The sequence below is a fragment of the Hipposideros armiger genome, unplaced genomic scaffold (assembly GCF_001890085.2).
Source record: "Hipposideros armiger isolate ML-2016 unplaced genomic scaffold, ASM189008v1 scaffold_1924, whole genome shotgun sequence".
Lineage (NCBI taxonomy): Eukaryota > Metazoa > Chordata > Mammalia > Chiroptera > Hipposideridae > Hipposideros > Hipposideros armiger.
The window spans coordinates 19,132-41,299 of record NW_017733274.1 but is presented as its reverse complement, the minus strand read 5'-3'; the positions used below and the strand labels follow the sequence as shown (position 1 = coordinate 41,299).

Genomic DNA, 22,168 nt, shown 5'->3' with positions numbered 1-22,168 from the left:
GCCATCTTCTGTTCAGCTAGACTTCAGATGGTTCTCCAGGTTGATTGTTTTATAATTTAGTTGTAATTTTAATGTGTTCACAGAAAGATGCAGGCACAGTGTTTACTCTGCCATCTTCTGTTGCTTTCCTATTTTATGTTTCTCATGAATGGATAAAAATCATTTTTATAGGTTGTGTTTCCAGTACACTTATAAAATTATGATTTGAATCTGAGAACTAATTCACTGCAGGATATACATTTAATGTAAAACTTCATCTTACTATGAACTCAACTTTATTGAGCACCATTTATTAATCATGCAATTAATTAGCTCTTGGAGAAGGAATATCAAGATGAACTATTCACAGATTCCCACTACATAGAATTTAACAACCTAACAGAAGAGATAAGACATGTAATTAGATAACTATAACATAAGTAAACAGTATAAGTGCTGTAATAGAGGCTCAGATAAGGTGCTACAGGTGTTCCAAGGAGGAAGAGATTAATTCCAGCTGGGAATAGCAAGGAGGCTTCCTGGAGGGGGTGACATTAATATGAATATATAATTATGTTATTCCTTTCAACTTACTTCTTGTATCCTTTCTTTACATTACACATTTTATTTTTAAAAAGGCAGATAGGAGGAGCCATTGTCTACAATTTGTCTACTGTTCCTTTAGTTGGTGTCAGCCAGGAATGCATACCCCTGGCAGCCCAGGTGTAACTACTGTTCTTGCTTTAAAAGACTTCGCAGGAACCATCAAAGGGTATAGTTGTAGCTTTTGAAGCAACACATTTTTTATAGATACTAAAAATATTTTACTCACCTTTGACTCCTGGAGTGTATCAATAAGTTCTTCATTGTCCAAAATATTTCCTTCAGATGTAAAGAGCAGTCTCAGGATTTTATCTTCAATAGCTTTCAGCTGGTTTTTATCAGTATTGATATTCACAATGAGCTTGATTCTTTGTTCTTCCAGCTCAGGTTTCTCAAGTCGCACCACATCACTAGAACCAAAGTTTGAATACCTATATTATGGCTTTGTCAGCACCATAATATATATATATATATATATATATATATATATATATATATATATATATATATATATATATATATATATATATATATATTGCTACCTCGCTGAGTACTAATGCTAGTAGCTAAGTCCTAATGCATAAATCCCCTCTTTTGCGATGTTTACATAGTGGCTATTCACTGAACTATGTATTAGTTCTGATTCTTTATCTTGTATTTCAAAACCTACACCCTATCACAGTTCCCACAGCTTTTGCTCATTTTCTCTTAGGAAAACCTGCCCAATGTTTGATCTCTCTACGCGTTCAGTTTCTGTCCCTAATGCTTGCTTGTGCCAGGCTGGAAATGGTGCCTGGAACATTCTTGTCACGCCAACATGGGAGATTCTGAAAACCCATCACCTCTCTGAAATGATTCTTGATTGGATTTAATACAGGGGCCTTACCGCCAGCTCCCATCTAAACATGTGAACTTTTGTCTCCCTTTACTTGTCCTCTTCTAATTTGCTCCCAGCCCTTTGTAGGAGCTAATCTTTATTAAGCATCACTCTGTGGGAGGCACCCTGCTGAGAGTTTTTTGTGGATTTTCTCTTTCAATTCTTTGAATGCTCCTGGCAGGTGGCATGGTGGTTACCACTCCAGCTCACAGATGAGTGAACAGACCCTAGACTCCTAGAGGGTCACTTCCCTGAGGCCACATGGCTTTGAGAGGCAGAGCTGGTCTTGTACCAGGGTTGGCTGGCTCCAAGGCACATTCTATCACTCACTGTGATGAACTGCCTTATATAATATCCCGTTGTTTATTTATTATGTACATGCTGAAGTCAGAAACTTTAAAAATTAATATATGAACACCATTAAAGTAGCATCACCTCAAATTCATTTGCTTAAAGAATTTTTTCAGAAGAGAGGATTGTAAAATATAGCCCAGGGATTCCACACCCCATAACCACCTCCCTAGTGCAGGTCAGGGCACTGGTTCTCATCCAAGGCAGTCTAACATGCTGACTGACAGCTTAGTGACACAGCTAAACTTAATTCTTCATGGGAATAAACTGGTCTGCAAAGCATTCAGCCATGTCTTTAGAACATATCTATAAAATGTGGTGAAATACCCTTTGTCTAGAAAGAAGTTAGCCAAGAAAAAGTTAAGCAAGTTAGCAGTTGTCAGAATAGATTCTTAAAATAAACAAAACGAGACAGACTCATTAGTGATAATGAGTAAATCAAGATAATCTTGACTTGAACATAAAGGATTATATTTATTTTGAACATGGGTCTGAATTATATTTTCCTTTAGACTTAATGAACACACACCCCCATAATTAGTTTTTAACCAATATCAAAGTTGTTATTTTAATAAATACTAAAAATTTTTTACCTTGTAAACCTGTTGGCTAATACTGATGGTTAATATGAATAATCCATAATCTCATTTTTGGGAAATGGAGATGTAATCACATACAGAGTATATTGAGGGAGGATATTTATTTTTTTGAGGTGGACAAATGCAGGTAAAATTAAATATACTAAGAAAATTTTAGAGACAAGTGGAACAGGAAAATATATTTAGGAGTAGCAGTTTTTTCACAGTATGGTGCAGTGAGTCTCTAGGAACCGCAGAATGACTGATTTCATTCACTTGCCCAAGACTGGGAACCTTAGTGTAGGGCAACGGTTCTCAACCTTCCTAATGCCGCAACCCCTTAATACAGTTCCTCATGTTGTGGTGACCCCCAACCATCAAATTATTTTCGTTGCTACTCTATAACTGTCATTTTGCTACTGTTATGAATCATAATGTAAATATCTTTTTGTTTTCCGATGGTCTTAGGCAACCCCTGTGAAAGGGTCGTTCGACCCCCAAAGGGGTCGCGCCCCACAGGTGGAGAACCGCTGGGTGGGGGAAGAGGCTGGGCTGCAGGCCAGGCCCAAACCCAGGTGAGAATTAACCAGGTCTAGCCCTGATCTTGAGACAATTGTGGGCGTGATCAGCACCTGTGAAGAGTGATTAAAGAGGTAAAGAACTTGGCCATTTACTGCTGCCTCTTTGATTGAGGGTTCATGCGTGATGCTTTCTTTTCATATATTAAAATTTTTCTTTGTCAGAATTTCTAAACAAAGTATTAGGAAACTTTGTCTCCCCAGCCCCCCTTTTTTACCTTAATAACTGATCCTCCAGACCTGATTTAGTTACAGTGAAATTGATGATGGTGACTTTAATGCACACCTAGAAAAGAAGCATCGAGTTCATAAAAATGCTTAAGTTCAGATGAATAAAATAAGAACTGCATTCTTTATTAGAACATGGCTCATTAGTACCCAGCTGGATGTATCTCGGGTCTAATTGTGAACATATCCACCCCCACACACATCAAGCATACTATGTCATATGACATCCCAGTATGATTTTCCCTGCCCATGTGAGTGACAGTCTTGTTCCTCAAATGCCATGGTTAATGTGTGAGCCAGCGAAGGATTAGCAAGAAGCAGGGTTATAGAATCAATTGCTTGGGTTCAAATTCCAGGTGCACGCTTTAGTACATGTATGAAGTTGGACAAGCCATTCATTCAAGCTGAGCTTTAAGTTCCTGATATTTAAAAACTGGGATAATGCAGGTAACAACTCACAGGGTATTTGTGAGGACCAAATGAAGTAATAAAATTACTTAGTAATAGTGACTTACAGTTTGCCCTAGTTAAAAAGGATATATTATTGATACTAATAGACTTTTACATATTTTGTTTCATCATAACAGTTTTATGAAAAATTGTTGGCTATAATACAATATCCTGACATTACTTGAATAAGCCAACAGCAAAAAGGATAAATATGAGCAGGTGTTTGAATGTCATATTTTACATATGTTATTCTTATTTAATCTTCACAGTAAATCCTTGAAGTAGGCTTTCTGTCAACTTTATAGCTGATTGACTTGAGGATCCAGGAAATGGAATAATTTACCCAGTCACAGAGCTAGGATTGGGTAGGGTATGCGATGCTCCCTCTCAAAGTTAAGTGAAAAATCAAAGCTCGTAAGTTAGCACACTGGTCGCATTTCTAAACTGTAAAGTGGGACTTGGGACATGTGCTCTGGCAGTGGCTGTGTAATTAACCGCTTTGAGGCTGACAGAAAACCCTGACTTAGGCTTTTGATGGTATTTCCCTCATCTTATTCAAGAAGTGTGTCAATTTCATTCAATCTAGACACATCTATGAAGACAGGCAGCTATGAGAAATTCAGTAACTAAAGTGAAAATGACACTATTGAAAGGGTATATTTAAGGATTTAAAAAAAATGTGTGTGTGTGTGTGTGTGTGTGTGTGTGTGTATGTAATAAGTCCTGATTTGTGAAGTCCTGCTCTATTGCATAGGCCCTATTAGAGAGGGGAAGGCCTGCCAGGCTGGGAAGATCCTGCAGAGTCTGCTGCTGTGCCTGGATCTGCGGCAGCACTGCGGGTTGCAGGGGTGGAGCTGCGGCAGCACTGCGGGTCGCAGGGGTGGAGCTGCCCCTCAGAGCCCCTTCTGGGAAGGGGGAAAGAAATCCCAGCTGTCTTCATTTCTGTTGTGACTGCCTTGGGCTCTGAAGCACAAGAATAGGGGTTCTTCTGGATCCTATTGAGGCTCAGGGACATGTTTATGGAAGTAGGACTCACTAAGCTCTCTCAAATAGTCTAAGAGCGTGAGGAAGGGGAGAAGATGCCTCCTCCCCCAGAACTCTAAGTACAGACACACTGGACGTTTGTATCATGATTCTCTGACATTGTCAGTCACCAGAGTTTTCAAGCAGACAACCTCTTTGTTTGGGGCTGTATGTGGGCAACTGCACACTTACACATTGACGCCCCCATCTTCTCTCCCCCTCCCCCCTCCAGACTCTTAGTTAAACTCTGATTCATGAATAGGCCACAATGAGAAGGCACAAATGGCCTTGTGTTGAAGGAGGGAGAAGAATGGAAGGGAGTGGTGCCCTGTGATGTGAGGAGCAGCTGAGGACCAGGAGGGGGTGGTGTGACCACTGAGGATGCACAGGGAAGTGAGACAGGGCAGCGGCGTGAGGACTGAACGGGGCGGGATTTGAGTCCCAACTCGGTGGCCAGTAGAAGGACGACTGAAATCAGAATCAGGACTCAGAAGAGAAGCAAGAGTGGAGAATGGTGGAAGGAGAGGTGGTTTTGGAGAGGGGAGAGGAATCCGGGGAGACTTGTTCCCTCAGGTGGGAACCCACCAAACTTTGGAGACCCGTCAGACTATAATAAGCCATTCAGGCTGGGGGTTCCAGACCCATAGCTCATACCTCAGGTAGGTAGTGGGGATTTGGCAGTTTGGTTGTCATATAGAACCTAAAATTTTTATCATAATCAATGTCTGAATCTCCAAGGTGAATGAGCAGTCGTCCACCACTTACGAAGGTCTGTTTCAAAAGAATGGGTTCGAGAGCTGGATCCAAGGTTTCCTTAAGCTTAAAAATTAAAACAAAAGTACAAAAACAAGGCATTAAAATGGATGTCAACATCTCCAAATTCCTTAGGCCTCAACATTTAATTTGAACAAGCAGTTTTTTAGTGACCTTACAAATATTTCTTAGTGTCCCCTCACTACCTCCAACAGTGTCCATGTTCCAAGAGTCTAAGGAAATAAGGGCACGTGAAGCCAACACACTGTTCATCCCCATGAGAAAGAAGCTAAGAAAACAGTCCCTGCAGGGTGGTCTTGCAACAGGCCCCGGACAAATATAGACCTGTTCACTTTCATAGTTGTTGTAAGTCATGAGTTTGCCGCCCATAGCCTGCTGTGTGAATCTGGCTCTCTGTGGCCCTTTTCTGTATAGCTCTTAAGCTAAGAATAGTCTTTACCTTTCTAAAAAACAAACAAACAAAACCACCAAATCAAACCAAACCAAACCAAAACAAAAAAGATTTGTTCATTGAATATTTGTGCAGAGATAGTATGTGGCCTGAAAAAACAAAAATATCTGGCTCTTCACAGAAAAAGTTTGTGGACCTATGTTATATAAGACAGTTATTTTATTTCCCGGAAATCAAATCTGATTATTACTAGGAATTCAGTCAGGCAGACATTGTCAACAGACCCCATGGCAAACATGTTTAGGTCAGCATGCATGTGATGGGGGCCCACAGCCCAGGAGCTGTCAAAATTTGATTGTAATTGATAGTTAAGAACTCTCTTTCACATGGTGACATGGTACCCAAGCATGTAATAATTTCTGAAAACAAAAATTTATGAGATAAAATTTTCCTTAGTACTCGCAATACAATTTTGTGCTTTTAAAATTCTATTCCATTAAAAAATGCTGATTGAGATAAACTAACTTGACTTCACAACTATGAATGGGTAGAGACAAAGTGTAAAATTATCACCCTACAAAGGAAGAAAGCAGCTGGGTCTATAATGCTAATGACTTCAAGTCACAGAAAGCAGGAGAGGTCAGTCAGTGTCCTGTTCCTGGCAGGGACCCTAACCAGGGGTCCACCCTCAACCCCAAGAGCATTCAGGTACAGTTAAAAGCCTCTGCTGTGAGGATTAAAGAGCTAATAAATGTAAAATACCAAGAGCAGCGTCTAGTGTGTAGTGAACACTCCATAAATGGTAGCTAATGCTGATATTAATTATGATTCCAAGAGTGTGCCAAGGCTGCGGCTCAGCTGCTCCAGTTAATGGTGCTTTCTGAGCTTCTCACCACTTTGCCAAGTTAGATACTTCTGTGTGTGGTTAAATTGGCGCTCAGCTCACAGCCCATGCTTCCGCTCACTCGTTCTTCTCTTATACAAATACAGAGGATGCCAAAAAAAATGTATACACATTTTAAGAAAGGAAAAAACTATTAAAGTTGTAATACTCAATATATACTGATAACAAAAGATGAATACAAGTCACTCTTGACTTCTGCAATTACAAGAGGTACTCAAAGTGGTTACCATCAGTGTCCAGACACTTCTGATTATGGCGAACTATTGTTTGAGCAACATGGACCAAAGTGTCCACTTGTATCGCTGCTCATGCTGTTTCAATTTCTTCACACAGTACTATGGGTCTCAAACTTATCACGAATGTGTGCAATTGTTACATGGGTTGGAGGTTCTGTTGCATATTCATGCCTCCATTGTTGTACTTCCACAACGTTCTCGAATTTCAGATACCACTTCAAAATGGTCTTGCACTGCTCAAACGACAACTGTGCTTCCGCCATTTTCTTTGACTATTCTGCCTGTCGCATGGTGATGCTAGCTAGCATACATTTAATTAACTCCATCTTTTGAGCAAACACCATACTACACATTGCTACCATAATTCAATTCAACTTTGAAAAGTAAATACATAGATAACATCTCTTAAAATGTGTATACTTTTTTTGGCACCACCGGTAGAATGGTAAATTAGGTAAATAAACCACAACCATTAACCAGTCTCTTTTGTGCCCAAGGCCTTTGAACATGTTGTACCCTTTGCCTGGGAGGCCCTTCTCTCTGAGCTCTTCACATAGCTGAACTCATCATACAGGTGACAGCACAAATGTTACTACCTATAGCCATGCATCTAAATTCGTTTCCTACCTCCCACCCCCCCGTTAATGGCTATGTCAGCACTGGGCTTGTCTCCTCAAAGCCCTTTCTCCCCTTGTCTCTCACTTCTTCTCTCTTTTCTCTGTTTACTGTCTTTGTCCCCAACTGGACTGTAAGGTATTGAGGGCAACAACCACATCTATATTGTTTGGCATTGATTCTCAAATAATGTGTATTGAATGAGTGAACAATTTCAGAAACATCCATTATTGCAGTGATTCTAAACAAATGGAGCACTTAGATTAAACAAACATACTTTAAAAAAAATAACAAAAGTTCATTCTTATCATGTCACTTAATCTAATTCTGACCTCTAAGTAGAAAATAATGTTTATGCCCTGGAGTATTTTACTGGCTCCACATCATTAGTGGTGTGTGGACAGTCCCTGCTCTGAATTTTCAGGGCCGCTAACCATCAAGGGCCACAATGAGGCCCAAGAGTTAGTCAGAAAACAGCCCATCTCATTTAATACCAAAACAATGTCTGGAAACAGAAAAATTTGTTCAATCAACAGATGGCTCTCCATATGAGCGTGTGTTCTTTAGGAAGCAAAGAAATTGGTTTGACTAATTTGAAAATGGACCTGACTAGTGTCTTTAGCATGATACAAATATGACCTGTATAGGATTCCAGATATGACATGAAAGTTGAAAACTAGCATGAGAAAAGTAAAAAGCAAACCTCTTCCAGTAAAACAGGTAAACCAAGTCGGATCGCATTTTCAAGTGTGCGTAAAAAATGACTATCTGTAAGCTTAATGATCTTTAAATTACTTTTGCTTTCCTTGTTCCTTATCCAACGGTTTGCCTGTATGAGAAAGCACACAGCAGAACATTTGCTTTAGAGTTTTATAAATGGCTAGAAGTTTTTAGAATAAAGTTTAGAACTTTTGTTTAATCTAGAAACAGGTTTGAAAGGTAAGAAGAAAAAAAAAAAAGATAAAATACAAAACCACTCCCTCATGTTTGGGATTCTTCCTTTTATTTGAATTTGAAACAAATGAAGCAAAGACCCAACCGGAAAATAAAGCCCATGCTTCTGCTAGTCAAGCTCGTCTCCCTGCTTTCCCAACTGCTCCTTTTCCAAACCCCATTTAGTACAATCTGAACCATGGGCTTAGGAGTCAGATAATGGGATTCCGTAAATTGTGGACATGCCTTGCTCTAAAATTCATCAGGCCCTGACTTCATTTTGACTCATCAGACCTTTTAGGAACAAGGACTATACAGGAATGAATTTCTCCCACGGAAAACAGAAAAGCAATGGTCCACCCCCTAAACAAACCCAATCATAAGTATGCAGAGCACTCAGAGGCTTCCCTTTTTACTTTCTACAGCCACAAAATGAGGGCCTCAGACTAGAAGACTTCTAAATTCCCTCTAGGTCTACATTCCCAAGAGCTTATAAGATGTTAAAGTCCACTTTTAGACTTCGTAACAGACAGCACAATATTAAGCAGCATTAACAGGGCACTCTTTACCTGAAGTATTGGGTTACATACCTGATCTTGGGGATCAATCATCAGAGGCCACCGTCTCCCTTGAGTAGCCAAAATGCCATTTTCCGTTGAGATCATGTCACGTGGCAGCCCGTCCGTGTTCCACTGTCGTATTTCATAGGGATCACCGAGAATGTTAATGAGACTGAAGGAAGCATTGATTGGGATCTCTAGAGACTGACAGTCCTGGATCCAACACTCTACAAGCTGCAGAAGGAGAGCTTACTTGTACAGAGTCAGGAGCACTCAGTAAATGAAGATACACACAAAATGTCAGGTTAGGAGTAAGTCCTGCGAGTCTCCACAGGCACTCTGGCATCAGAGCATGGGACATAAAAAGTAGACTAAAAGGTCCACTTCACCCTGGCTGACTTTAGACACCACTTCTGATCCTAAGGGTAGGGGATGCCCTGTCCCTTTTTCTTCCCCCAGGTTCTTGTGCTGTGTAAATAAGGGATGAATAACTTTCTAAGGCAGGGAAGGAAAGGAAGGTCTGGAACTATACTACTAACTAGCCATGGTTTTGTCACCTCCCATCTGGACTTCAGTTTTCTCATGTGTAAAGGACAAGGATTGTCACAGCAGTCTTCAATCAGGGGTGTACTGCCCCTCTTGGGAGAGTCTAGAAGCATGTGGAGAAGTTGAGGTTATCACAATGACTGTGGGGGCTAATAGGAATTAGTAGATGGGGGAGAAATATGTTAGCATGTTACCCCCTTCAATGAGTGGCACAGTCATGCACACCAGGGAACTGCCTGTTCCCCAAGAGCACCACTTGCACCACTGCCCACATGGCACCAGGTGACCCTTGAGCTCCTGTAGAGTCTATATGAGTCCTACATATACTAACTAGGTTTTGGTTTTTGGTTTTTTTTTTTAAGTTTCAGGTGTACAAAGCAACATAATGATTAGACATTTACACCCCTCACAAAGTGATAACCCGCCCAAGCTACTACCCCTCTGACACCTTATATAGCTATTACAGTACCATTGACTATCTTCCCTATGCTGTACTCCACCTTCCATGACCGTATACACACACATATATATATATATATATGTGTGTGTGTATCTATCTATCTATCTATCTATCTATCTATCTATCTATATATATCTATACATTTTTTTCCCTTATAGTTGACATATGGTACAATATTATCCTACTTCAACTTCAGTAGTACAGCACATTGGTCATGCTAACAAGGTTTTATAACTCAGGGACAAGGGCAAAACATTTTTAGGATGGCATTTCATAAAAATGGCTTGAAAATCTCTCCAGATAATTGAGTTTCCTCTCTTTCCTATGACCTAGCTCTTTGTCGCAGTCTCACCAATTCAGAAAACTACATCCTGGCTGACTTTAGATGCCACTGCTGATCATAAGGGTAGGGGACTCCCTGTCCCTTTTTCTTCCCCCAGGTTCTTGTGCTGTGTGTGCAATAAGTGATGACTAACTTTCTAAGGCAGGAAAGGAAAGGGAGGAATGTGTTAGGGAAAAGCTAGGGGTAGACCATCACTGGCTGAGGGGAGAGATAGAAGGCTGTGGAATGTCTAAATAAGTTTCTGTGATGGAGAACCTCCACAGTGGAGAGCCTCCATCTACACTTAGAGAAATGACTCCCTCCATCCACACAGTTTCAGCTGCTTCTCACCACTCCTTATAAAAAGCAAGTTTACTCACCAGTTGCCTATACTGGGCTGTGAAGGCTCCATAATAAGCCACACAAGCTGCTGCTATGAACACATTCCCGATGACATTCGGTATCTCCTCATTGAATTTCTGGATGCTTTCTTCCCATCGAACTTGTTCATCTCCTAAAGCGGCCGTCAGCTTTCCAGCACGTACCAGACGTGCTTTTGTCAGGGCCATAGTCTTTGCTAGAAAATTTTAAGAATGAGGTTATGTTATTCAATATTTTCCTGAACTATGAGAAGTTTATTCACCTGCTTCTGTTTATAGTGGAGTTAGCACTATTTAATTACTCTGGCTGAAGGCAGCACTCTCTCTGTGCCCCCTAGTATTTATTTTCTGGATCAAATTCATATGTTGCTTTGTGTTATAATGTAACATGTCCCAACAGGCCTTATTCAGATATAGGAGTTGAGCATATACAATATATCCAGTTCTTCTGACTTTATCCTTGAAGGCTAATGGAAATACATCTTACATGTTGAATGAACGCTGAGATATGACTGCTTTAAACCCTTTCTACTTTTGAAAATCATGCATGTCCTGAGCAACATAAATTTTATGAGCTACTTACCCAGACTTTCTTTCTCATTCACAGTTTTGTCATATTCATCTTGTAGGGCCTGTATTTGATCTTCCACTTGTTTTAGTGATGCTTGCTTTGCTTTTAGAGTAGCCATAGTAACATCAAGTTCAGCCTAATAAAATCAAGTAAATATTTATGAATAGGCCCCAAAGAAGGTCATATTTGCCCATTTATAATAGATTTTTTAATAAAATAGGTTTATGTTCCCTTTTTCATGTCCTAAAAGATTTTGATATGATATACAAAGTTAAAACAAATATAGAATAGAATAAAATAAGAGCAGAAGCAAACAGATTAAAACAAAGACAAAACAAAGCCCAACAAAATAAATCATAGAGGGAACAGAGAAACAGATGTACCAAAGCATTTGGGATGAATTAGTTACTACACTGGATTATTAATTTTAAATGATGAAACAAATGAATTATTCATGCAACAGTGAAAACTAATCTTTCCTAACTAGTTCTCTGGAGGAGGGGCCTGCAAACCACAGCCTGTAGGCCAGTTCCAGTCTGCTGCCTGCGTTCCTGTGGTTTGTGAGCTAAAAATGTTTTTACCTTTTTAAGTGGTTGGGGAAAAAAATCAAAAGAAGAACAGTATTTCATGACACATGATAACTGTATGAAATTCAAATCCCAGTGTCCATAAGTAAAGTTCTATGGGAACTCAGCCATGCTGAGTCATGTGTTAGTTGTTGGTGGCTGTTTTTGTGCTGCAAGGGAAAAGCTGAGTAACTGCAACAGAGACCATACAGCCAACAAAGCTGAAAATATTTATGATCTGGATCTTCATAGAAAAAGTTTGCCAACCCCTGCTCTGTAGCCACAGTAACCTATCCCACTAAATAACCATCACGTGTTCTGCTTGGGACCTCCCTTCCAACTGCCAGTTAAGCTGGTTTTTAGAACCTCAGGTGGCACTACCATCAAGTGTGGGAGTATTTGGAAAATGGATACAGCATCAGATGTTAGAACTAAAAGGCATGTCAGAAGTACTGTAGGCAATATGAACATACTAAGAACTCATTTGCCTTTTATGCTGGAAGAGGGCTGATTTTAGAGGTCATTTCTGAAAAAAATAACTGTTGCCCGCTATTGTTTAAAACCAAAAGTAATTTCCAACCGCATGGCTACTACCTATAGTGCGTAGTGTCACAGTGGCATTATGAGGGGAGCTTGAATGATTGATGGTCATGGCCTTTAATTCTATAAAATATAAAATATAAAATACCTGTGCAGCATGAAGTTTTTGCCTCTTTGGTTCAACCTCTTTGATGACCTGAGAGTACAAATCCATTGCTCTTACCCACATGCACATGGATTTACATGCTTTGGACACTTTCTCTACTTTTTCAGGCACAAAATCAGGATTATTAATATACTTTTGAAGCTTTGCCAATATTTGAGGTTTTATGTTTTCCTTATCATATTCTAAAAGTCTTCTTAGGAAGTTAGAGTCACCAAGAAGTTGCTTTGCTGTTGGCCAATCAGGCCTGAAAGACACACAGGATAAGCCAATAGCATTGTAATAAAGTAATACAACAACAAAAGAAATGTATTCCTTTGAGAACATTAAGATATTATCCCAGTAAGTGGGTAGTTCTAACATCCATAATATAAGCCCAGTACACCACAACTCACGGGGAGACAGGTAATTGGATGACGAATGTTCCATACAACCCAGTTTTGGGAGAGAAAGTGATAAAATCATAGAATTTTAGAAATGTTAAGGCATTATAGAAATAATAGTTTTATTTTTAAAATGCCCCAGGCACATTTTTACCTCCTTTTCCTTAGTTTAGAGCCCTAAAAATCTCCTTCCAGGACAACTATAATCACCTTCTAACTGGTTTTATGTTTCTCAGTGAACTTTTGCCAAATTGGTCTTTCTCACAGGAAAATACGATTATGTTGAAAACGTTCAGCAGTTCTCAGTTCCCTGAGTCCAGGGCTCTCATCTGTGCTTTGCAGAGCTCCCAGGCCCCCTCCCCGCTGAGGGACTGGCCAGGGGGTCAGTTAGGGAAGCCTGGCAAGGGGGTGATCTGGGCCCTCCACCCTTGCTCTGATCAGTTTTATATAGAAAGGCTTCTTATAATCTACTAGATTTTATTGAAAAAAGATTGTATTACTAAAGAAAGTTTGAAAACTATACACCCCCAAGATGAAATCTGAACTGCTTAGCACAGCATACAAGACCTTTTATGATGTAATCACTGCTCAGCCCCATCCCATCACATGAGCCTCAAAGGTCCATGGGCTCTCCCCATGGTCCCACTCTCCACTGAGCATCATCTCTTGAAATGCCTGCTCACATCTCCCCAGGGTCACTCTTTTCCCAGCACTCCTAATGCTATGCAACTCTTGCATGTCTTGACATTATTATTTTTTATGTCTGTCTCCAGTAGACTGTATGCATCTTGTAAGGAAGAACTTCCAATCTCTCATCATCTAGCACAAAAAAAACTGCTTGTTGACTCAATCTATTAAATGACTGAACAAATCAGTGAAAGGGTAAAGAGAATGAAAACATAAATGAAAACTGAGAAAAACAGCAAAGAAACTCCACCAGGTATTTTGGCAATACATGATTCTGGATTACTCACTTGGCATTCAAGAGAATGGAAATTGCTTCCATGACAGTCATGACCAAATCTGGGGGCTTTGTAAACACTCTGATTTCAGATATATCTGCTTTATCTAAGGAATCCAGTGCTTTATTAGCAGCCTCGAGCGCAGGTAGAGCTTCTTCTAGATCTCTTTGAGCATCATCAGCTATTGCTTGGGTTTCTTCAGCTTTCACTTTTGCAGTTGCTTCATCTTCTTGCACAATGTTACGGACCTAACCATTGAAACACAACGGCTTAAGTGGTCTCAATATTTGAATTTCAATGTTTAAAAAAAAAAGTCAATAGTAGTGAGTCATAGTTGCCCCTTTGGATTAGACCAGTGATGGAAGATTAGCTATACTGAATTTTGCACTCCTTCATCCATCTCATGCTACATTAATAGGATAATGGAGACACAGTTTTTAGAATGAACAGTTCCTGCTAGGAGAATACCGTATTTCCCCATGTATAAGACGCACCATTTTTCGAAAAATTTGGGGTCTAAAAACTGGGTGCGTCTTATACAGCGGTTGTATGAGTGCAAAAATAAGCGCAAAAAAAGTGGGAAGTGGAAGTAAAAAGAAAATCTACAATCACTATATAAGACGCAACCAGTTTTTAGAGCCCAAATTTTTCGAAAAAGGGTGCATCTTATACATGGGAAATATGGTAGGTGCTTTACATTTATAGGTGGCACTTTTCTTACAACTGTCTCTGTGGGTTCACTCATTCTCAGGGAGAGAACCAGGCTGATTTATTGAAGGGAGATGGTTTGCAACTTAAAAATATTTCTAAATCTCAAAATTATTATTATTATTATTATTATTATTATTATTATTTTAAGTTGGGGAATTGGGGAAGGGGAACAGTGTTGGGCAATTGGGGAGGAGGACCAGCCAAGTTGTTGTTCTTCAATCTTAGCTGTGGAGGGTGCCAGTCGCCATCTGGCTTCCTGTCGGCAGCTCATGGCCTCTAAGCTCAAGGTGCTGTGTTACAATCTTAGTTGTGGATGGGCGTAGCCACCATCCCATGCAGGAGTCAAACCAGCAGCCTTGTTTTTAAGAGCGCATGCTCTATCCACTGAGCCAACCGGGCAGCAGCTCAGCTCAAGGTGCCAAGTTCAGTCTTAGTTGCAGGTGGGCATAGCCCACCATCAAACAGGCAGTCTTGTTGTTAGGAGCAAGTGCTCTCACAAACTGAGCCATCCTGCCACCTGTTGGCAGCTCAGTGGCAGCTCAGTTCAGGCGCAGCATCACTGGCCCATGTGGAATCGAACCGGCGGCCCTGTTGCTCAGAGCTCGCGTTCTTAAGCTAACTCGTAACCAATTGAGCCACTCGGCTGGCCTGACTCTAGCAATTATTTTAATAACATAAAATTTTTAAAAATCCAATAATATGTCATGGGATATAAATGATCAGTTGGTGATCACATTTTCTCACCCCCAATGTCAGGTGATTCAGCGTACCTGATCGGCATTTTCTTGATCCACTGCCAATTTGTCCATCAAGGCTTCCACATCTTGGCATTTTATTAAAAGGACAGGTTCTAAAGCTGAAAGATCTAATTTCATTTTATCTACTAGTACATTTGTTTCTAACAGCTTGCTGAGACCATTCTTCACCCGGTCACGTGCCTAGATGACAATGAAAATATTCATTATAATGAGCATTATAAACTGTATGTTTACTGGCATGTCTTTTTCAGGTAGTAGACTTTTACATCTACAGAACTGATAAATCAGTTTATAATACTTAAAATTGTGAACATACAGAAAACTTCAGGTAACACAACTCTAGGAATTGGCCATGAGATTCACGACACTAGGTTTGGATCCATGCCCCCTGGCCACAGGAGTGGGACATCACTGGACTGTGGGCTCACTGAGAGTCCACATGGTATTATTTTAATTTTATGTGCTGCTTAGTCACATGTTGAATGAATGAAGGACAAGATCAGATAGAAATTCCTGGAGGTTGCAGCACTGAGAGCTATGACAAGAGAAAAATTCTGAGATATCCCAAACTAAATTACGACAGGCTGGAGGGTGGGAGAAGGAGACAAGGAAAGTTAATCAGTCATGGGCCAAAACTATCAAAAGACTGCTTCCATGTTCATTCCAGTGATTATTTAGATCACCACCAGGCACCACCTCATTTTGTTTATGCATGAATGTTCTAGACTGTGCCCACAACCAATCCAAACCCATTAGATATTTCTTGTCTGATATACAATTCACCTATCCCAGAACTCTCCCTGCTTCACCTTCACCTTCCTTAATGTAAATCCTTCCAAAACAACTTGCATCTTTCTTCCCCATACTCGTTGTATAAAAGAGCCTTGTCAACTCCAGGATGGCAGACATGTTTGTCTTCTCCATCTAGCCCAGCTGTTGGTGATTTGGACTGCATGCTCCAGGACCTAGTCCTTTTTCTGGCTAGCATATGGCCAGCTTTCAGCCTTGAAGGTTTATTTCAACACTTGTTTCCTCAAGTGGTCAGCAGGGCTGGGAATCCCCAAGGAGACAGTGGCCTAGGTACTTCCTTTGGGTTGCTGGGTATGAACCCTACTTCTCAGTGGTTGGAAACTTTTAATTAGAATCAAAAGGATGGTATCTGGTAGAGAAGGCACCTGTGAATAATGTTCTGAAGGTGAGTCAGAAAGCTTGGTAGAAATTGGCAGGTTTCAAAAATATCTGTCAAGTTCTTTTACTAGGCATGTATTTACCAGGTAAAAATATCCTCTGAAAAACATATAAAGTATATAAATGGTAAATGTTTCCATTTTTACTGTGTTGAGAATTTTAGATCATGTTAATAGCATTATGATGATGATGATGATGATGATGATGATGATGGCAGGCACTATTTTCTGAGCACCTCATATGCATCAGATCATATTCCAAGCACTTCACAAACGGTATCTTATTTAAATCCCACAACAATCCAAGAGGTAGATATAGATATTTTAAAGCCTTATTTTCTACTAAGACTTAGAGAGTTTATAAAATGTGCTCAAGGTTGTGTAGGAAGAAAGAGGCAGTGGTTGTACACAGTCTGCCTGATACCAAAGCTTTTGCTCTTAATGGGAACAATTGACACATTAGACCACCAAAACTCCATCTCTACTGCTTAACAAAAAGTTTTCCTTCTTGTTAAATACTGCAGAGATGACTGGTTCTGTGCTTGACTTTGATGCTATTGCAATATCCATATCATTCTACTGAGTCAATGACACTTGCAGAAATGATAGAAGACAAAATATAAATATCAAGGAAGAGGGAGGTCTGTGGGAAGACAGCATGAAACACTTTTTTGTCATATTGTAGGTTGTCAAGGGCACATGTCAGGATGGAGAGGGCTCCAGCAGTTAAGATGGCACGTAGATCTTCCAATCGTTCTGACAAGTTTTAAGATTAAGCAATAATATATATATATATATATATATATATATATATATATATATATATATATATATATATATATATATAATATTAAACTTACTGAAGCCAACTGCTTCCTTTTATCACTCAGCATAGACAGGTAGAGATTGATGAGTTCCAAGTAGGAGGTGGGCGTTGTGTAGTACCGTCTCCGGAGCTCTGTGTAATAGCGTTCTGCCATATTGGAGACGCCTAAGTGAACATTCACGCACATGAGGGATAGCTTTTCTTTCATTTCATCACTTCCAGCATCAACATTTGAGAAAAATGTCTTTGATACAGAAAGAAGTGCTTCTCTGGGCCACTGTAAATAAATATATAATTTGGAAAATCGGTTGCTCATTTCTGTAATATACAGTTTAACAAATAAGAAAAATGTATATCTTTGGAACTCTTCCTTACCTTTCTCCCCCTTTCACTTAGTAAACTATTCATGTCTACGATGTTTAATGAACTGAGTGGCTGTGTTTATTAGATGGGGGTGTGGATCTGCATTTGCTGTCCTCCACACAGTGTCTGGCACATAGAAATTGTTCAATGAATATTTGTTGATTGAATGAATAAACGATTGGGTGGCCTTAGGATAATTCCATGAATAAAATCACATACATATATTATGAGGACCTCATGTGCTCACTCAGCTTATTAAGCAGTTTGGATGTCAGATCCATTATTATAATTACTGTCCTTTTCACCTCAACTCCTTTACTTTCTTGTTTCTTTGCAGTCACCTGAACTGTTAGTCAAATGCAATTTTCTGTTACCCCATGGCTGTGATTGTGCAGCTGATCATGGCTGGAGAAAAACACACAACCTTGCTGACTGGCCTCACTTCAAATTCATGACAGCTAGCTCGAGTGAGTTCTAATGCAGTCTGGAAATGCTTCTACATTTTCTAATACATCCCTAATGTACCCTCCTAAGTGAGTATTTTACACCATATATTCTTTCTCTTTCTTCTTCATTCTCAGCTGATGACCTCACTTCCCACATCACTAAAAACAAACAAACAAACAAAAAACAATGGAAACTTCAATAAGCACTCACCTCCACATCTTCCCATCTACCTGCCTCTGTGCTCATATACTCTACCTTCCTTGCTGTTTCTCTGAGGGTAAGTTGTGCATGCTCCCTGCCTAGGTCAGCCCCTTCATTGAGGACTCAATCCCATTCCTTCTTGTAGACTCAAAGTCATTGGTCCCAAAATGCTTATTTCTGTCTACCGCACCATCAATATATTTCTTTTTTTCTGGATCATTTCCATCAGCCCACACATATGCTGCTTGTGTTTCCCACTTAAAAATACTTTTCACCTCATATACCCCTCTATTGCCCATCTCCTGGTGTTCCTTTGGGGCAAAACTTCTTCAAAGCATCATCTATACAGTAGTCCCCCCTTATCCAGGGAGATATGAATACATTCCAAGACCCCCATGAATGCCTAAAATTGGATAGTACTGGACCTTATATATACTGTTTTCTTCCTATACGTGCACACCTTTTCATTTAAAGGAAGAACTTTATAGGTTTTCTTGGCATGTCTGAACTGCCAGCATCACTACTATTATGCTTTGGGGCCATTATCCAGTAAAATGAGGGTGACTTGAACACAAGCACTGTGATACCTTGATAGTCAATTTGATAACTGAGACTAAGTGACTAATGGGCGGTAGCATATACAGATATGCTGGACAAATGGATGATTCACGTCCCAGGCAGGACAGAATGGGATGGTGTGAGACTTCACCATGCTACTCAAAATGGTATGCAACTTAAAACTTACAAATTACTTCTGGAATTTTCCATTTAATATTTTTTAGACTGAGGTTGACTGCGGGTAACCGAAACCATTGAAAGCGAAACTGCAGACAAGGGGGGGCGTTACTGTACTCACTGTGTCTGATTCCTCTCCCCTCTTCTCCAACATTTTCTCCCATCATGCCACTGAAATAGCTCTTGTCAAGATCACTGTTCACATCTACATTGCTAAATTCAGTACTCTGCTCTTCCTTTATAAATTTTGTTTTGCCTTTGTTTGATGATTGTTGTTGTTACCCCTTGCCTGTGAATAAATCCTTACTGGAATTTAAAGCTAATGAAAGTACCCTTGAGTTATTCTTGGACAATGTGTTACTCCTTTAAAATCAGGCAAGTCTAATTTCTCATATATCCTGGGAAGTCACCAACCTGGACAAACCAATCAATGGTGCAGCAGTTCACAAGGGAGGGAAACATCCGGCATCGGGACCGGAAGGCCTCCCCAACGGGGCTCATGCAGAGAACAATGTGCAGCTTCTGACGGACTCTGCTGATAAAGTATTGAAACACCTGACAAAAAGATATTTTTCAATTTAAAAGAATGATGAAACAGCACGGAAAATAAGTGTTGGCTAATGCATCTGAGTCTACTAATATCAACTAAATTACGTTAGTATAGTAATGTGTAAATTATTTTGTTGAAAATCCACTCCAACCTCTCTCTCATGCAGTCTGGAAAGATTAAAAATTACATTTTGTAGACTCCTTTGGATGTGATGTAGATCCTCCTTATCAGTGTATTTAAGGAGATCCCTTGAACAAAGTAGAGGTATTAATACAAGGTTTTGCTCTGGGGTAGAGAACCATTGTAGAGGACAGGGTGCAGGGCAACCAGTGTTGCAGGTGCAGAGCCTAGCAGAAGTGGCATGGACCTGGAAGCACTATCTCCCTATGTGGCTCCTGTTGGAGGAGGTCACCGAGAGGATGTGACCGCCTGTTGACCCATGAACTAGCCCCAGGTAATTGGAGGCCTCTCACCCCCTCCCTTGTCCTTGGACTGTATATTTTGCCTACCATTCCCACAGTGGGAGCTGTTTCAAGAACGCAGCCTTGAGAGAGCAATGTGTTGTTGAGACTGGACAACATACATGACAGAACCCAGTTAAGGCCTCTTTATAAACTTTTAAGATTCTGGTGGGCAGGTGTGGAGATCTACTCATCTTGTGTCCACCCAAGACCAAAGCCTGGTATGTAAGTTCCCTTACTTATTTGACCTGCCACCTACCAACCTGGAGTGGTCTTCCTCTTCCTTTGGTATCTCCTTCTCCTCTGTGTGTGTGGGCCAATTTCAGGTTCTCCCCCAGGGAACTCCTAGTTTGTTAACCAACAGCTCCTTATTTCCTCTGCTTCCTGACAGAGTGGGGGTTGCATGGCTTTGAAAGCCTGCTGATTGGGGTAGTGCCTTATTGGCTCAGCAGGAATGGTTGTGGCAGAGGCGTCAGCTTCCTTGACCATTGGTTTCTACAGTGTGCATTTCATATTCATTCCAAGGAATTCAGCCTGGAATCCCTTTCTTTGGCCCTCCCCATGATTCTGTGTCCCTTGAACAAGCCCATTTCTGCTTACATTAGCTGAAGTTGATCCTGCTGCAGAGGAAATTCTCATGAAAAGACATAGAACACATGAGAAAGAATGGCCATAAAGTTAAAAAAAAAAAAAGGTAAAGAGGGAAAGAGTGAGGTAGATAAACAGTGGCATATGGAACCTAGCACAGAATTTGGAGAAATGGACGTGTACTGTGTGTGTGTGTGTGTGTGTGTGTGTGTGTGTGTGTGAGAGAGAGAGAGAGAGAGAGAGAGAGAGAGAGAGAGATCGAGAGATCATTTCTGTTTTAGTTGTGCCATAACTTTGCTGATAAGCAAGGGAGTTAAAAATACTGGAGTCTTTAGGCAGGGCACTGAGGGTGTGTAAAATAAATTTGTATTTAAAGAACAATAAGAGAAGCTGTCTGGTTTGGACAAGACTATGACCTCCATGGAGGAAGTAGGGTTTCTGTTTTCTGCTTTCCATGGACCTTGCTGGGAGTCTGGTGAACCAACGCTTTGAATGTGGGAAATAAAACATAGAGAATTACAAAGGAAACCAACTGTACTGAAAACAAAAATTCTATCCATGGACTCCTTAAGGGGATTGGTGGAAAAAGCCGTGTAACCATTTTCACACATTATACCTCATCTCTGTTCCCCTCTGAAATTCCTGCTTCTTTTGCTCTTGGTCTGGTGGCTGCTAAAACCTGCTCCAGTTCATCCTTTTCAAATAAATTCGGCACTTCACCTGAATTCAAGATGTTATTGATATCTTCTAGAAACTCTTCCACTACAATCTGTAGAAGAAAGCAGAGTGATCATTATAACTCATTCAACCATTTTACATTTATTACATGTAAATTATAAAGCAAATATTTGATCAAAATTCACATTTAGTTTTATCTTATATAGTTATATTCTGTTTAGGGGTGTGAAATGCTCTAAAAATATCAATTAAATCCATCTGGTCTGATGTATTATTTAAAACCACGGTTTCCTTGTTGATTTTCTGTCTGGAAAATCTGTCCACTGATGTTAGTCGGGAGTTCAAGTCCCTACTATGACTGTATTACTGTCAATCTCTCCCTTTATGTCCATCAACGTTTGCTTTATATATTTAGGTGCTCCTATGTTGGTTGAATAAATGTTTATAAGGGTTATATCCTCTTGTTGAATTGATTCCTTTAATTTTACAAAATGTCCTTCTTTGTCTCTTTTTTTAACAGAAATTCATCAAACTCCCTCATGACATTTTCTAAAATAATAAATACAGGTGTTAAAACAATCCTGAACATATTTTTTTTTAAAGATTTTTATTGGGGAATTGGAGGATGGGAACAGCGCTGGGGAATTGGGGGAAGGGGAACAGACAAGTTGCTGTCCTTTTGTTCTTCAG

General features: G+C 40.0%; 1 protein-coding gene across 1 annotated transcript in view; it reads right to left on the bottom strand.

Moving 5' to 3' along the window:
* The window catches only part of LOC109378374 (dynein heavy chain 6, axonemal-like), a gene marked incomplete at its 3' end in the record, with an annotated part of 53,327 nt that overhangs the window by 12,310 nt on the left and 18,849 nt on the right, over positions 1–22,168 (bottom strand). The window contains exons 3-15 of the mRNA XM_019634776.1: positions 21,417–21,569; positions 19,616–19,756; positions 17,490–17,732; positions 15,455–15,622; positions 13,986–14,221; positions 12,614–12,875; positions 11,372–11,495; positions 10,789–10,985; positions 9,111–9,314; positions 8,291–8,416; positions 5,322–5,486; positions 3,185–3,252; positions 812–992 (exon numbers count right to left, since the gene is read on the bottom strand). Coding sequence (XP_019490321.1) covers positions 812–992; positions 3,185–3,252; positions 5,322–5,486; positions 8,291–8,416; positions 9,111–9,314; positions 10,789–10,985; positions 11,372–11,495; positions 12,614–12,875; positions 13,986–14,221; positions 15,455–15,622; positions 17,490–17,732; positions 19,616–19,756; positions 21,417–21,569 — 2,268 coding nt within the window. The remainder of the gene's footprint in view (positions 1–811; positions 993–3,184; positions 3,253–5,321; positions 5,487–8,290; positions 8,417–9,110; positions 9,315–10,788; positions 10,986–11,371; positions 11,496–12,613; positions 12,876–13,985; positions 14,222–15,454; positions 15,623–17,489; positions 17,733–19,615; positions 19,757–21,416; positions 21,570–22,168) is intronic.